The sequence below is a fragment of the Ovis canadensis genome, chromosome 3 (genome assembly GCF_042477335.2).
Source record: "Ovis canadensis isolate MfBH-ARS-UI-01 breed Bighorn chromosome 3, ARS-UI_OviCan_v2, whole genome shotgun sequence".
NCBI lineage: Eukaryota > Metazoa > Chordata > Mammalia > Artiodactyla > Bovidae > Ovis > Ovis canadensis.
This window is the reverse complement of record NC_091247.1, coordinates 222,696,776-222,712,152: the sequence shown is the minus strand read 5'-3', so window position 1 is coordinate 222,712,152 and position 15,377 is coordinate 222,696,776. Positions and strand designations below refer to the sequence as shown.

At 55.2% G+C, this 15,377-nt stretch overlaps 1 protein-coding gene across 1 annotated transcript in view; it reads right to left on the bottom strand.

Moving 5' to 3' along the window:
• CACNA1I (calcium voltage-gated channel subunit alpha1 I) overlaps positions 1–15,377 on the bottom strand; it is a 117,499-nt gene that overhangs the window by 96,877 nt on the left and 5,245 nt on the right. The window contains exon 3 of the mRNA XM_069581655.1: positions 1,457–1,568. Within this exon, the coding sequence (XP_069437756.1) occupies positions 1,457–1,568 (112 nt within the window). The remainder of the gene's footprint in view (positions 1–1,456; positions 1,569–15,377) is intronic.

The window sequence follows — 15,377 nt, the reverse complement described above, 5'->3', positions numbered from 1 at the left end:
GAGAGAACCTCAGAGGTCCTAGTCCAAGGCATTCGTTTCACAGAGGAGGAGATCGAGGCCCAGAATGGGGAATGAGCCTGCCCAGGGTTTTCCAGCCCCCTCTATTTGTCCCCTAAAAGCAAACATAATGACAAGGGACCCAGATGGGAGTGGGCAAAGGGGGGTCTCCCGATAATTGCCACGCCCTGGGCTAGACCCTTGCTCTGCACTCCCTCTTCAGTTCTCTGAGTGGCCCCTTGAATGCTGCCATTTTATCAATGAGGAACCGGGATCTCAGACTGCTTCAGAAGCTTGCCACAGTTCCCACAGCCGTGAAGGGAAGAAACGACACTCAGGTCTCCCTGTCTCCTAGACACACACGGAAGGAGCTTTCTCAAAACAGGCCTGACACCCACCCTGGGCACAGGTCCCTGTGATGTCTTCCTCTGCTCAGAAAGGAAGCCCCCAAATACGGCCACAATCACAGGCTCATGTCTATTTCCTGGGGATGGGGCCTGGGTGGAATCCCTCCTTCCAGAATCAATGAAGGTTAAAGACAATTCAATTCAACAAATGGAGGCTGAGCACCTTCTCTGTGTAGCTCATAGGTTGAGTGTTGGGGGCCCAGAGATGAATGCTCGCTAAATTCACCACCTGGTAGGGAAGCCAGTCTAGTACTCACTGAAGTTAATAATGGGTTCTAACTCCACCCAGGACCCTGGGGCCGGCCCAGGAGCTTGTTACCCACTTGGACCCCAGACCCACCTCAGATTCTAATTCTGCAGCTTTTGTATGGGACAGGGGTCTGGATCTTGAACATGTACCCCCAAGGGAATTGGAGAAACTGGGCGGCTTGGGAACCTCTGAGTCCTATGGGAACACAGGAAGCAGAGGGCAGTTCCTCTCGGGAGAAATCTGAGTTTCTCAGGGAGACAGAATTAGATGTTTCCATGCCTGTAAAATGGGTATAAACCCAACACCCTGCACTATAGGTGTACGTGTGCCATAGGGGCCAAAGGTCAGGCCTCCACCTGGGATCTCCGTGAGATGAGAACAGGAGAGGTCCAGGAGGCGGCTCCTAACAGCATCGACATAGTGACGGAGCTCGGCCTTTATCCGGATCACTGGGAGTGAGGGGCAAGGCTTTCTTCAGGGAATGTCAGGCCACTTGTGCTCTACTGGATAGGGGGGTGGGGATGGGGAGACCAGGAGGAAGTTGGTGATGGGATAAAAGAAAGGGCATGGACTAGGGCAGAGGCCTCGAGACAGAGAGGAGAGGACGGAAAGGAGAGAAGATGGAAGGGAGGCAGGTAGGACCAGCTGGCAGTGAGGCAAGAGGATGAGCGCAGCGAGGGCAGGACCAGGAGTGAAGAGGTGGCTAGGCGGGGCGGGGCGGGGGCCTAGCTAGGATGGGCGGGGCCAGGGCGGGGCCTGAGACGCGGGGCGGGGCGGGGCGGGACGGGGCAGCCGGCCTCACCTGCAGGATCTTGCAGCGCTCTGACAGGCAATCCATGTCGTCGCACGGCTGGTACATGCCGAGGGTCACGCAGTTCAGCAGGATCACCAGCATGCTGATACATTCAAACCACGTGCGCACCAAGTCAAGGACACAACAGCTGGGGGGCCACTCCCCCACCACCAACACAGATATCCACCCCATTGCCCCCCAGGTGCCTCCCCTGGTGGGTCAGTGCCTATATTTTCAAAGACCTTTTAAACAGCCTACCCCGACTCCTCACAACAGACATGGCCAAATCCACCAGAGAACCTGAACTCCACTAAGCCACCATGTGCCAGGATGCCCTCCCCACCGCCCGACCCCGACCTCTTTGCCCCAGCCTGAATTCCCCCAGACCCAGAAAGGAAGAGGTCCCCAGAGTTCTGACTGGGAGACCATCTCCAGACTCTCCCAGCCTAACCCTGACTTCCTTCCTCTGACTGTCACTGCCTCCCTTCTCTGACCATCCCTCCCCTGCCCCACCCACGCCCCCTCCAGCTCTACCCAAGCCCTGGAGCTGAACCCCGCAGAGCGTCCGTCCAGCATGGCTGAGACTGGCCAGACACCCTGTACTTCCCTCCTCTCCTGTGGCTGGGTTACAGCTCATCGCCAGACTCCAGCAGGTCTGTGCCTGGGCTCCCCCCAGCCCCTGCATGAGTCAGGGTGGGGCTCAGCCTCCTCAGGCACGTCCAGGCAGAAAGGCTCCTACAGCCAGCAGCTGAGCCGGGCCTCAAGGGCACGTGCTTGGACTGAGTGAGTGGGCTTTCCAGGCCAGGCTGCTCTCCTCTCTAACACCCTGCTCCTTCCTGGCTGATTCCTGCTCAGTCTTAGAACACAGCCCACTGATGTTCAGCCCCATACCTCCCTCCCAAACCTGGAATCCCCAAGCCCCCAGGGGAACCAGGGGAGCCAGAACCCAGAAGGACCCAAGGGCCTGGGTCTTTCACGGCTTAACTTGCTGACACGTTCATTGTCTTTATCCAAGGCTAGAACCTACATTCCAAGGGGACAGGGTGGTGGCATTCATGCCCCAACAATGACAAGCATCTAGGAGGAGCAAAATAAATGTCTGTCGTGATTGAGTAAACCTCTCTAGGTGCTGCCCACTCTGACACCCAAAGATTCTTCTTGAGTGTCCCCAAATGAAAGCTCTGGCCCCTCGATTTCAAAGCCCTTACTCTGACCTCAGATGCAGCTATGCCAGTCAGCCTCTCAGCCAGACCCCACCCAGCGGTGGGGTGAGGATCTCTTGCCTAATGGAAGATTGACCCAGTTTCCTTGGCAACAGCCTCCCTCCCATCCCCGGTCCTTGCTCACCTTGGGATACTGCCTTCCCTACCGCCTCCCTGTCAGACCCTCCTTACCCCAACTCTGCTCCTTCCTGCCCCCTCAAACCTCTGCCACTCTCCTGCCACAGCCTGTAATTAACTTCAGTCGTTGCCAGGGCCCCCTTCTAGCCTGAGCATCGCTCCAGCAGCAGCTTCATCATTAATTAACTTTTTTGAAGTTCAAACGTTCTAATTACCAGCAAACGTCCCCCATCCTCTTTGCCTTTTCCCCTGGCCTGTTTTGCTATCTCTCCTTCCAGCCACCTCTGCTGCTCCCTTTGCCCTTCCTGCCAGCTTCAAGTTCAAAGTGCACTTGGCAGGTGTCTTCCAGGAACCTGGCACTCCCACTTCTTCCTCACCAAGGCCCTGAGCAGTGTGGGTCAGCAGACCCACTTTACGGATTAGGAAAACTGAGGTTTAGAGAAATGAGGGGCCTCTCCCAGCTCAAACAGCTGGGAAGCGCTGGAGCTGAGATTCACACCAGACCTGCTCTCCTCTGTGATGCAGGGCTTGTCTCTTCCTGTGTCTTTCCTTGCCCTCCTCTGAGGCCTCAGCTCATCTTCAGCATCTCTCACCTGAGCCCTGCCAGCCTCCCTGCTGGCCTCCAGCTCTGGTCTCTGCCACTCCAATCTGCCCTGCACACAATCCTGAGGTGTATGTGTGGCCAATACTATCCAAGCTCTTTGCAAGTGTTATTGCATTTAATCCTCCAGCCCTATTACAAGCCCCAGTTACAAGTGAGGAAACAGAGTCACAAAGGGGAACACACTTTTACCCAAGAACCCCAGCTGGAAAAAGGCAGAGCTGAGCTACAAAATCAGAGCCTGCTGTTCTTGCCCCATTTCATCATCACTAAATTAATCTGGCTGAAGCCCAATTCCGATTAGACCTCTCCCCTATTCAAAAGCCTTCCAGAGGTGATGGGAGGGCGGCTCCCATCACCCTCCCTAGCCTGACACCCACAGCCTCCTACACCCTGACCTCAATGAACTCTTCCGGCCTTCTCTCCCGCTAGCCTTGGCATGCACTGAACTTCTGGCTGTCCCCAATTACACCCTTTGCATGGGGTATGCATGCATATCCCTCTACCAACTTTACCAGGCAAACTCCTACTCATCCTTCACAGCCCAGGTCATCTGTCACCTCTTCTGGAAGCTTTCCTGAAGCACCTCTCCCCACTCACCTAGTGGTGGCTCAGCCTCCTTCCCGAAGTGCTCCCCACCCACCTGGTCTAGCTCATATTGCGTTAATGAACTTGGCAGTAGTCATGACTACTGCCTGCCAGGCCCCTAGGGACATGGCCCTAACTCTTCTCATAGCCCACAGGGAGCAGATGGAGAAATGGCTCGGAGAGCTGGAGTGACCTGGCCAAGGTCATAGTCAGTGAGTTGCCTGAATGGTCTGACTTAGCGGTGCTGCGCTGCCACAGGGCCACCTCTGGTGCATGTCCCTCGAAAGGGGCAGATGGAGCGGCTTTCACCTCTAGATGGCCCAGCTTCAGGGATGGACAGTCTCAGCCCTGCCCCAAGGCACTCAGGGAAATCCCAGATGGCAGGGCTGGGCCCTTTCCAGAAGCCTGCAAGGCTCAGAAGTCAGGCCAGAGCTGGCATCGCTGTCTGCAGATCCTGACACACTCCCCACTGGCTCGGGGATCAAAGGCATAAGCCCTCCTTGAAGTTAAACCAGACCACATGGCGTGGGAAGGAGAGTGGTGGAAGGAGTGAAGGTCCTGGGCTGAGCAATTTGGTGGCCTGGCCCAGTGCCCAGAGCTGCCATCATTAGTCACAAGCACCGGGGAATTCTGAAAGCTGTCAAGCAGAGCTCCAGGACTCTGGGACAGCGCAAGAGAGGACAGAGGCCCAGAGAGGGTGGTACAGGATGGCCCGACTTGCCTTTGCCTGTCGGGCCCCTTAACCTCATGACCTTTGCCACGGGCGGGACTCCTCGTGCTGACTCCCTGCACTGGGGAACAGGGCAGGCTAGGGCCCGGGTGCCAGCTCCACGAGGGCCTCCCATGGCAAAGCTCAGGGCCCCCGCCTGGCACCCAAGGCTCTGTGGTTAGGACCCTGCCACCTTGCCCACTTGGCCACCCAGACTCTCACGCCTCTCCAGGTGACCTTTGCCACAGAATAACCCCATCCCGGTCCTCAGAGAGCCCCTGATCCCATCCCCCACTGCACAGAGGGGACACAGAGGGGCAGAGAGCATCCCAGGGACACGATGACCCTGGAGCAGAAGTGACCCTCAGAAAAGAGACTCCCCAGCCACAAGGTCCCTGAGCTTTTCGCTTTTCTAATGAAATAGCATATATTAATAATATGTCATTTAAACCTTACAGTAAGCACATGAGGAAGGGAGCCCAGAGGCCCCAGAGCACAGACCCATGTGACCGTGGACAAGAACCAGGGCTTGTCATGTATGTGCAACAGGGAAGCCCCTGTCCTTGTCCGCCTCTTCTATAACAGGCTCCAGGGGTTCCCATTCTTTGGCTTTGGGGCGAAAAAAAAAAAGCCACCTCACCAGCAAAGGACTGAGAATCTCAGACTGGTGTTATCTGCTGATTACTTAACATGACCTTGAGTAAGGACAAGAGATGCGATCACAAACCCTTTAGACCATGGCTGCCTCCCAACGGCTGAACCTTCACTCACAGGCTTTAAATACAATCAATCTACAACTTGGAGAGTTGCCCTTCACCTTCAGCCGAGTCCCCTCAACTGGCCGGTGCTACTGTTACCCCATTTTACAGATGAGGAAACTGAGGCACCAGCACTGGCTCCAGGGCTCCAGCCACAGCCACCCAGGGTCACATGGCTGGTATGTGGCAAAGTCAGGATTTGAACATGCTTCTCTTGACTCCAAACCCCATGTTCTCAGCCACATGCTATGGCCTCAGGGAACAGGGCCTGGACTGGCACATGCTCAGTGGAATATTTGCTTTTCCCTTCCGACTGGGAGACTTCCCTGGTGGCTTAGACGGTAAAGCGTCTGCCTACAATGCAGGAGACCCGGGTTCAATCCCTAGGTCAGGAAGATCTCCTGGAGAAGGAAACGGCAATCCACTCCAGTATTCTTTCTTGGAAAACCCCATGGACGGAGGAGCCTCGTAGGCTACAGTCCATGGGGTCGCAGAGTTGGACACGACTGAGAGACTTCACTCACTCACTCACTCACTCCGACTGGGAAGGAAGGAGATGGTGCAGGAGAGGGTGGGAGGGGAAGCCAGTGAGGAGAGGGTGCCAGCCTCAAAGTCCCCAGCAAGAGCTGAGCCAGACCAGGAACATCTCCATCCCATGCCTGTCTTAAGAAGATGGGGTGTGAGCTGGTAGGACAGGGCCACCAGCAAAGCTATGATACCAGGGGCCCCCTTGAACCTGCCACTTCCTAAAGAGAAGACTGACTGGCTGGGCAATGTCCAGAGCCCAACCAGGCCCCTCAGGGCAGCCTCCTCTCCAGGAGCCAGAACCAGAGGCCTGCACGGTTACCACGGCAACCACCACCCTCCATCCTGCAAGCTCCGCTGACAGTCATGGTTTCTGCAATTCCAGGGGGCTCTGGGAGGGTGGGTAGGGGATGGGAGTGCTCAGTTTGGCTGGGGCAGCCAAGTTTGTTTTTATTTTTGTCAAATCTGAAATCAGATCCATTTCCCAGTGTGCACGTCAGTTGTCTAAATAAATCAAGTGGAGGAAGCAAGCCTGGAGCTACGTCCTCCTAGACCAGGGAGGCAGGGAAGGTGAGCCTGCCCCTATACAGAGCTCCCTCCTCTGTCTGTCTCCATGGCATCCAAAGATGGGCACCCAGGCCTCAGGCCTTCATAGACCAGGGCCTGAGGTTCCAGACCCTTATTCTTGGGCCAGTTTTGTGCTCCTCTAAGGCCAGGTTCATAAGCATCCATGGAGCACCTACTGGATATCTGACCTGTGCATCAGTGTCCTGAGATGAGCCAGGCTGGAGGTGCCCAGAGTGCTTACCTGTTCGAGGACCTGCCATGGTATGAGGCCACGTAGTATGCACTGTGCCAGAAGTGGCTACCATTTTGAATGTCGGCTATGTTGCAGGCCCTGGGCTTTAAAGAGGATATCCATTCACTTACTCACTCATTCATTCAACTTATCTTTATGAGCCACAACCACTCTGGAAAGCTGCTTGGCAGCACTTGTTAAAACTAAACAGAGGGCTTCCCTGGGGATCCAATGGTTAAGAACCCGCCTGCTAAAACAGAGGACATGGGCTCAATTCTTGGTCTAGGAAGGTTCCACACGCCACAGGGTAACTAAGCCACGTGCCACAAACTCCTGAGCCCATGTGCCACAACTACAGAAACCTGAGCACCCTAGAGCCTGGGCTCCACAGCAAGAGAAGCCACCGCAGTGAGGAGCCCACGTACCGTCACTAGACAGTAGCCCCCACTCTCTGCAACTAGAGAGAGCCCTGTGCAGCGATGACGGCCAGGTACAGCCAAAAGTTAAACAAATAAATATTTTTTTAAAAAGAAGGGTGACTTTAAAAAACATAAGCCCATGCTAGGATCCAGCTGTGCCCCTCTTGGGTCCACAGCCCCCCAGAGAAATGCCCAAATAAGTCCACAAAAAGGCACGTGTTACCCTTAACAGTCCCAGCTTGGGAACAACCTACGTGTCCATCAACAGGAGAAAGAGTCTGGCAGGGGATTTCAACTGGAGATGATCCGGGCCCCCGGGGGGACATGCGGCCATGTCTGGAGACGTTTTGGGTTGTCACAACTGGGTTTTGAAGGAGGCTCTTGGCATCCGGTGGATGGAGACCAAGGATGCCACTCAGCACAGCACAATGATAGGGCAGCCCCACCACAAAGAATCCTCTGAAATGCCCACAGTGCCAAGGCTGAGAAACGGCGGCACATTCCTTTGATGGAACGCTGCTCAGTGATCTAAAAGAACACACTATACAGCAGCATGGTCGGAGCGGCCAGATCTAGCGCTGGAAACGGGAGCCAGAAGAGCAAAGAGCGTCCAAGTTATATGAAGTGAGACCAGGCAAAGCGAAGCAACAGGGAAAGGGGTCAGAAGGGCAGTAGCGCTAGAGCAGAGAGAGTTCATCGCGGGCGGGGAGAGGGAGCCTGAGAGGGCTGGAGATGTTCTTCTTGGACGGAGTGAGGTCACAGGAGCGTGTTTACATGGAAAAATGCCTTGAGCTGGACATTAAGGTTTGCGAGCTCTATTGCATGCAAATTTTATCACAATAAAAAGTGTAACAAAAAGTGATGCCGAGCTACAGCTCTAGGGAAATATAAAATGCAACAATTAAAAAGCCACAACCCTTGCTGGGGCACCGGACCCCCCAGAAGACCTTCAACCACAACCCTGCAAAGGAGGGGTGTCACCCCTGTTTCACAGACTTGCCCAAGGCCACAGCAAGGGACAGAACAGGGATCTGAACCTCGCAGCGTTCTGTCTTCATTTAAGAATTTCTTCTGTCCAAGCCCACGGCAACCTTGGAAGATGGGCATGGCAGACATCATTCCACCCACTTTACAAATATGAAAATGAAGGTCCTAGGACTTCATTAGTGATCCAATGGTTAAGACTCCCCGCTTCCAATGAAAGGGGCATGGGTTTGATCCCCAGTCAGGGACCTAAGCTCTCACATCCCACATGCCTCGTGGTGTGGCAAAAAAAAAAAAAAGAAAGAAAATGAAGGTTCAGAGATGGCAGGATTTTCCCAAGCTGACACAGTGGTTCAGCTGAGACAGAAAATTGCTCCACAAAGTGAACGGACCCGCTGGGCAGATGGTCCTCATCCTCTTTCCACTTACATGCTTCTAGTGACAGGGAGCTCCCCACATGACACACAGCCCTTCCCCAGGCTGACTGGTTCTAGTTATAAGCTATGGAAGTTCAGTGGGCTGAGATCCCTTAGAAAGAGTGTCACTGCCCCCAAGCCCACTTCTTAGAGTCTGTGTAATTTGACAACTCATTGAATTTGGTCGAAGTCTTTGATTCCCAGATGCCCAGCAGGCCTCTGTGCCCAGTGCAGACAGCCGGAGCGGAGGAGGCAGTGGCGAGGGAACTGGGGCTGCCAGCTGGGAAGGAAACTGGGGTGGATGGTCCATGGGAAGGAAGCTCCAGCCAAGGAGACTCACCAGATGCCGCACTCCAGCCACTGCTGAAGAGAAGGGCAGGGAAGGCCCCTGGGGACCAGGGTCCCGCTGTCTGTGAGCTGACCCAGCCTCAGGAGCCCATCCACAAAGAAGGTGCGCCTGCAGGGGAGCCTCTTGGAGTCCTAGCAGGGCATGTGGAGGCCTCCCCTGGGCCCTTACAGAACCTCAGACGTGCCCCTGATGACAGCATGTTTCTGTCCCGGCATCCCACCCCCAACCAGGCCATGCTCTCCAGGGGCAGCGCATATCCGACCTTCAGCGCATATCTGACCTTCTCTCTGCCCAGAGGCCCACCTGGAGCAGCAGCTCAGGGCATCTACAGCCTCGGGGAAAGGAGTGAGGTGCCCGTCACTTGGAGGCATCAAGGAGGCTAAAGAGGGATTTCTGTGTTGAAGGGACCTGCAGCCCCCCTCCCCACCTCGAACTCCCCCTCCTCTCCTTTCTAACATCCATCACTCACTATTCATATATTCAGCCTCTCTTCACTGAGCCCCCGCCCCTCCTCTGTCTGGCCCACAGTGACCCTGGAAACCCTGAATGAAGATGACACAGTCCCTGCCCTCCAGAAGCCATGAGCAAACACAACACTAATGGAGATGAGGTTGGACAGGGTGAGGGCTGGACAGAGGGTGATGACGCTCTTCCTTGGCCTCCTGGGGGCCTGTCCCCCACCACACGTCTTCTCTGCCTGCCCCTGACCACACATGTGTACATGTTCACATGTGCATTCCCACGGAGCCCCTCCCACACTTACACACGCCGAAGTGTGTGCACACCAGCCTCCGCGGCCCCTGGGGGCAGCAGCACTGGTTACGGCCGACCCACTCTCTCCCCGCTCCAGCAGCTCTTAAGCATTTCTGTACCTCCTGGGGAAGTTCATGAACCCTTTCTCAGAATACTGTTTTTAAGTGCATAATTTTTTTTTTTTAAAGAAGGCTTAGTATTAGAAAGGAAGGAAACCAGTTATGTTAAAATAGTTGTCAAAATATTTTTTAGAAAAACAAATTTGTGATGGAGAACTCTGTGTGCTTCGTTATCAACACAATGAATAACCAAAGCCAGGGGCGGGTCTGAGCCTGTGTGCCTGGGAAGTTGGGGAGAACGACAATGACATTCCCAGAGCTCTACAAGGAACCGTGATGTGGCTCAAAAATATCGGTGACTGCTGCGGATGACAGTGGCAGGAACTGCCGGTAACCCCATTGTGCTCGGTTGCCTCTGTTCATAATACAAAGAAATGCTACATTTCAGTCAGAAGTCAATGAAACCAAACACGCAGCTTGTCCCGATTCAAGTGGACGAACCTCAGTTTAAGACCCTTGTTCCAGAAACTCCTGCTGGGCGCTGGGGATACCACAAGCCCCTGGACAGACCCTCATCTTGCTCGGTGGACCTCACCTTTTAAATGCTGGCCTTTCCCGGGCTCCCCAGGCCCCTGAGATTCCCTCTCCATCCACCGAACCCACACCCAGACCCACAGCCTCGATGACCTGCCCTGGACTGACAGGTCCAGAGTGAGCCACAGGCTCACTCGGCTGAACTAGCCTCCCAAGCACTGCTCTGGGATGTCCCAGGGAACCTCAAAGTCATCATGTCCAAAATGGGATAGGTCATCCTCTCTGCAGACCACCAAACTCCCCCCTGAACTTCTCATCCCATGAACGATGACCCCAACTACCACCAATCCTGCAAGCTCTCCAGGCTAGAACCCATCAGGGCCCTCCTTCCCTTCACCCCTGACGTCCATCTCAGACCTGTCCATCTCACCCCCTAAATCTCTCCTCTCCATCCCCCTCTGAACCCCATGGCCCCAGGCAAGCCTCGCTCTCTCACTTCTAAGTCCGTGAACAGCCTGCCCCTCCTGCAGCCCTGCCTTCTCTGACACATCCTCCACGCAGCAGTCTGAGGGCTCCTCCAAAACCAAAAGCCTTCCGTGGCTCCCCACTGCCTTCCAGAGAATTTCCAGATTCCTCGGCTCTGCATTCCATTGTGTAAGAGCTCTTGGCCAGCCTCCTCTCTGTCTGTATAACCTCCACCTCCAACCTTGTTAACTAGGATGTGCTTTGCTGCAAGCTTTGCTGCACACCTACTATGTGCAGCATAGGGCTGAGGGTCAAGGCTCAAGAAGAGCCATGCATTAATGGAACACGGAGCCTGCCCTCAGGGAGCTCACAGTCTAGCAGAAGGTGAAAATAAGAAGTTAGGTACAAGAGGTCTCGTAAGGGCTACAAGGAGAGAGTGATGGTGCCCAGCAGAGGGTTGGGCTGGGTATTCTGCATTTGCCAAATAAGTGAATGGTTGATAGATGGGTAGGTAGGAGGGTGAGAAGGAGGCCTTTGTGTGGTTGGAGCAATGGATGATTGAATGGGCAGATGATTGGGAAGGTGGGTAGATAAATGCACAGATGTAAGGACTGAGTGAATTGATGGGTGGGTGTGCAGATAAACAGATGAAGAAATGAAAAGATGAATGGATAGATGGGTGGATGGATGGATGAGTGGGTTGGGGAGTGGCTGGATGAATTGATGCATGAAGCAAAGGAAGGCGGGTGGGGAGATGGGTGAGTGGAAGGAGGGAGGTGATCGAGAATGTGACTCCCAGTAAATGGCAGCTCCAGGACTCAAACTCAAGGCTAGGAGACCACAGGAAACCCTGCCAGTTGGGACTCTGCACGTCCTCCTCTTCTCTCTCAGTGATCATCCTCAGCTTCCCTCCGTCTCAGCCCTCCTCCTCACAAGACCCTCAGCTCCATGCTTTCCACACTCTCGGAGCTTCAGGAGATCTCAAGGACCTTCTGAGCCTCTGCACTACTGACATCGAGGGATGGAGGACCCTTTGTTGTAGGCTGCCCTGTGCGCTGCAGGCTGTCTGACCTATACCCACTGGTAACCAGTAGCACATGCTGACACTGGGAAAGATAGAAGGCAAAAGAAGAAAGAAGTGGCAGAAGATGAGATGGTTAGATAGCATCCCTGACTCAACGGGCACAAATGTGAGGGAACTCTGAGAGATACTGGAGGACAAAGGAGCCTGATATGCTGCAATCCATGGATGGGGTCGGAAAGCGTCAGACACGACTTAGCAACTGAAAGACAACAACGCCCAGTAGCACACCCTCCCCGAGCTGTGACAACCAACAGTGTCTGCTGCTGCTGCTGAGTCACTTCAGTCGTGTTCGACTCTGTGCGACCCCAGAGACGGCAGCCCATCAGGCTCCCCCGTCCCTGGGATTCTCCAGGCAAGAACACTGGAGTGGGTGTCTGGAGACATTGTCAAATACCGTGGGCAAAATCACTCCCAACTGAAGATCACGGTTGATACGCCTCAACCCTTTCCTCAGTCCTGGTTTTTTTTTTGGAAATTGAGATGAAGACGGGAGGAGTGACCGCCTGAGGTCACAGGGCTTACACATGGGCTGGGTCTCTTCCCCTAGCCCAGCCCCCAATATTCATACAGAATCTCACAGTCAGCCAAGGCTTCTCCTGCTTTCTCATCTACATAAAGGAGCCAGATAGAAATGGGAGCCCAGAGAGGTCACGGGCTTGCTCAGCACCACACAGCAGTCAGTAGCAGAGTCAGGATTTGAACTTGTAGGGAGACAGGGACGCAGGACTCCCCAGGGCAGCTGGGGAAGGAAACGTGGATGGCGCCCCATAGGAGAGCTGGAGGGAGATGAGCAGGAAGACCTTCTGGCTGATTAAAAAGCCATATCGATTTCTCTCCCAGGGAAATGCACGGGGCCATTTGTCTCCCAACAGGACCGCGAGGCAGTCTGAGGGAGGCGACAGGTCAAAGTCAGCTTCTGACACGAAGCTGCAGCCCAGGCGGGACTGACAAGTAAAATTCCAATCGCGTTTTAAATGCCCCAGGAGGGGGTTGACTCTTCATTAGCCAGCCAGCCCTCCTTCTAATCCACCCGCTCTATATCCATCATAACGAGGCTTCCCAGCTGGGCTCACCTCGGGGCTTCGAGGGGCTGGCGACACAGGCCCAGGCCCCCACCCCAAGCCCCCTCAGCCACCTCCCAGCTGGGTGGTCTGGACAAGCACGTCCCCTCTCTGAGCCTCGGCTGTCAAATGGGAAATCTCTAGGGGGGACCTGAGCTGCACCCAGCAGCACATGGGAGGCCCTTAGGGATCACCAGCGTCCTCTCTGGCACAGCCTTCCAGAATCTAGACCCCGAATGTCCCTCTGTGCTCAGACTCCACTCCTCTGGTCTCCCAGCCCAGCCCCCAGGCTGTAGTCAGCGACCTTGGTGACCCCAGCTTGACTCGGAGCCTCCGATCAGGCTGTTTCCTCAACTGAGATATCATGCCCCATCCCCGCCTTCTCCCCCACCGAAGTCTCTCCTGCCCTGCTCCTCGTCCACAGAGGGCTCCTGCGGCTTCCCAGTCACAACGGACTGACCAGCCTCCTGGTGCCCACAGCCCGCTCAGAGTCCCTCTGCCCAGTCTTTACCCCGTTTTTCTTCACTGGAGTATGATTTGGGTGTGGTTCTGCCTCCCCCATCAGATTGGGGTCTCCCGGGGGCCAAGGCCAGGTGTACCAGGCCTGGTACACCGTGGCCCCACCCAACGTGGCTGAACAGCCCTCCACTTCTGTCTAGGACAGTGTCCAACACTACTGAAGCTGGGCTTCGCTAAACACTTGTTGAATCCATCAATCGACCTATCTATATCTATAATAGGTGGTTCTTGCTTGGTCTCCTGACCTTAGTCTCTCTCTCTCAAGCACCTGCCATTCTGCTCCAGGAGGAACTGTTCTAATAAATGAAATTACACGTGCCCTATCCCTGCTGGACATCCTTCAGTGGTTCTGCAGTGCCCACAGGATGGAGAGTAAGCTCCAACCTGGCATCTCATACCCTGCTATCCCGCCCCTCCTCACACCACTCCAACCACACTAAACTCCTTCCTGTTCCCGACACTAGTCTCCCTGCTAAAACACCATTCCTCAACTGCCGTCCTAGGAAACTCCTACTCATGCAGCAAGACCCAGCCAAAAGTCCCCTCCTCCAGGCAGGCTTCACCAACCCTCCTAGGCTTTGTCAGGGGCAGCTTCTGCACCTGTAGCTCTGTTTATGTAGACATCTCCAGGTGACAGTACCTGAGACTGCCATATGGGTCAGGCTCTCCCTGGCCCAGCCAGGCTCCTCTGACTGGCCGTCAGGTCCACCCTGCTGATCAATGAGTGTGCAGCATCCACTCTGACCACCGTGAGCATCCCCAGGGCACAGCTTGGTGCTGACTTGTACTTCTGAGAAAAACAACCTTCTCTACGCCAGATGGAGGGAAACGGACAATTTCCCAGACATGTGCTGATTCTTCCAGCAACACTTGCTGCAAGAACGTCTGGACGTTCCCTTTGGGCCAGGGCTGAAGGAGGAGCGGATACCTTCCCTGAAAGAACCCCTTCCCCAGCCACGAGTAGGCCCTGGCCTGAGAGTCCTGGGCTCTGATCTGCACTGGCTTTGTCCGCTACTCAACACGTGCCCTCGGGCAGGTCAGGCTCCCTTCCACAGCCTCAGGCTTCCCAGCTGTAGAATGGGGAGCTAGCAGACTTCTGGGCCCGGCACCACGCGGGAGGAGAGCATCTGAGAAGCCGTGGCGAGCGGGAAAGTACCCTGTAAACCGGAAAGTGATGAGACGCCTGTGCGTTGGAGACAGAATCAAGTGACAGCCACAGGCCCAGCCCTCTGGGACCCCAGTGGAGGAGGAGGAGACAAGGCTAGCCACCAACAATCTCCCGAGGCCAGAGGCTAGGGAAGGACTGCAGGAGGCCAGAGAGGGAAAAGCTGAGATTCAAGAACACTTCCTGCAGGTGGTGGCCAGGAAGCTGGTGCTGGTGGGGCTGGCAGGATTTGGCACCCTGGAGACTGGGGGAGAGGGTGTCTCAGGGGGCAGACCCAGCGTAAGCAAAGGCGGGCGGGCAGGGGTGTCAGGAAACACCAGCAGCGTGTTTGGGCTTCAGGATAGAGTGTGTGAAGGGAAACAGCAGAAAGGCGGCTGGAGGCCAACCAGGTGGATGGTGGAAGGCCCCGAATCCAGGCTAAGTGAGACTATTCTGGGGGTGAGAGAGCCGCTGAAGGTTTCTGAGGGAGGAATGAATAAGCAAACAAATGGAAGAAGGCAGCAAGGGAGGGAGGGAGCAAACAGCACTTGACTGATGACAAACCATGTCCACACCGGGAGCCCAGGACCCCCTGAGGATGAAGGCCAGCGGGGAGGAGCGGATGCAGGGAAGAGGCACTCATCGGAGGGCACTACGCTCTGGGCTCCTGGTTGAGGGTTGTCTCCACTGTACAGGGAAGAGGAAGGAGGAAGATGCCAGCAGTCAGTGGGGCAGGAGGGGTGAGATCCCAGAGGCCACCTGTTTAGACAAGAGGTGGTGGAGGAATACAGGCCCAGATTTCCCAACGGCCCCGACCCAGGGA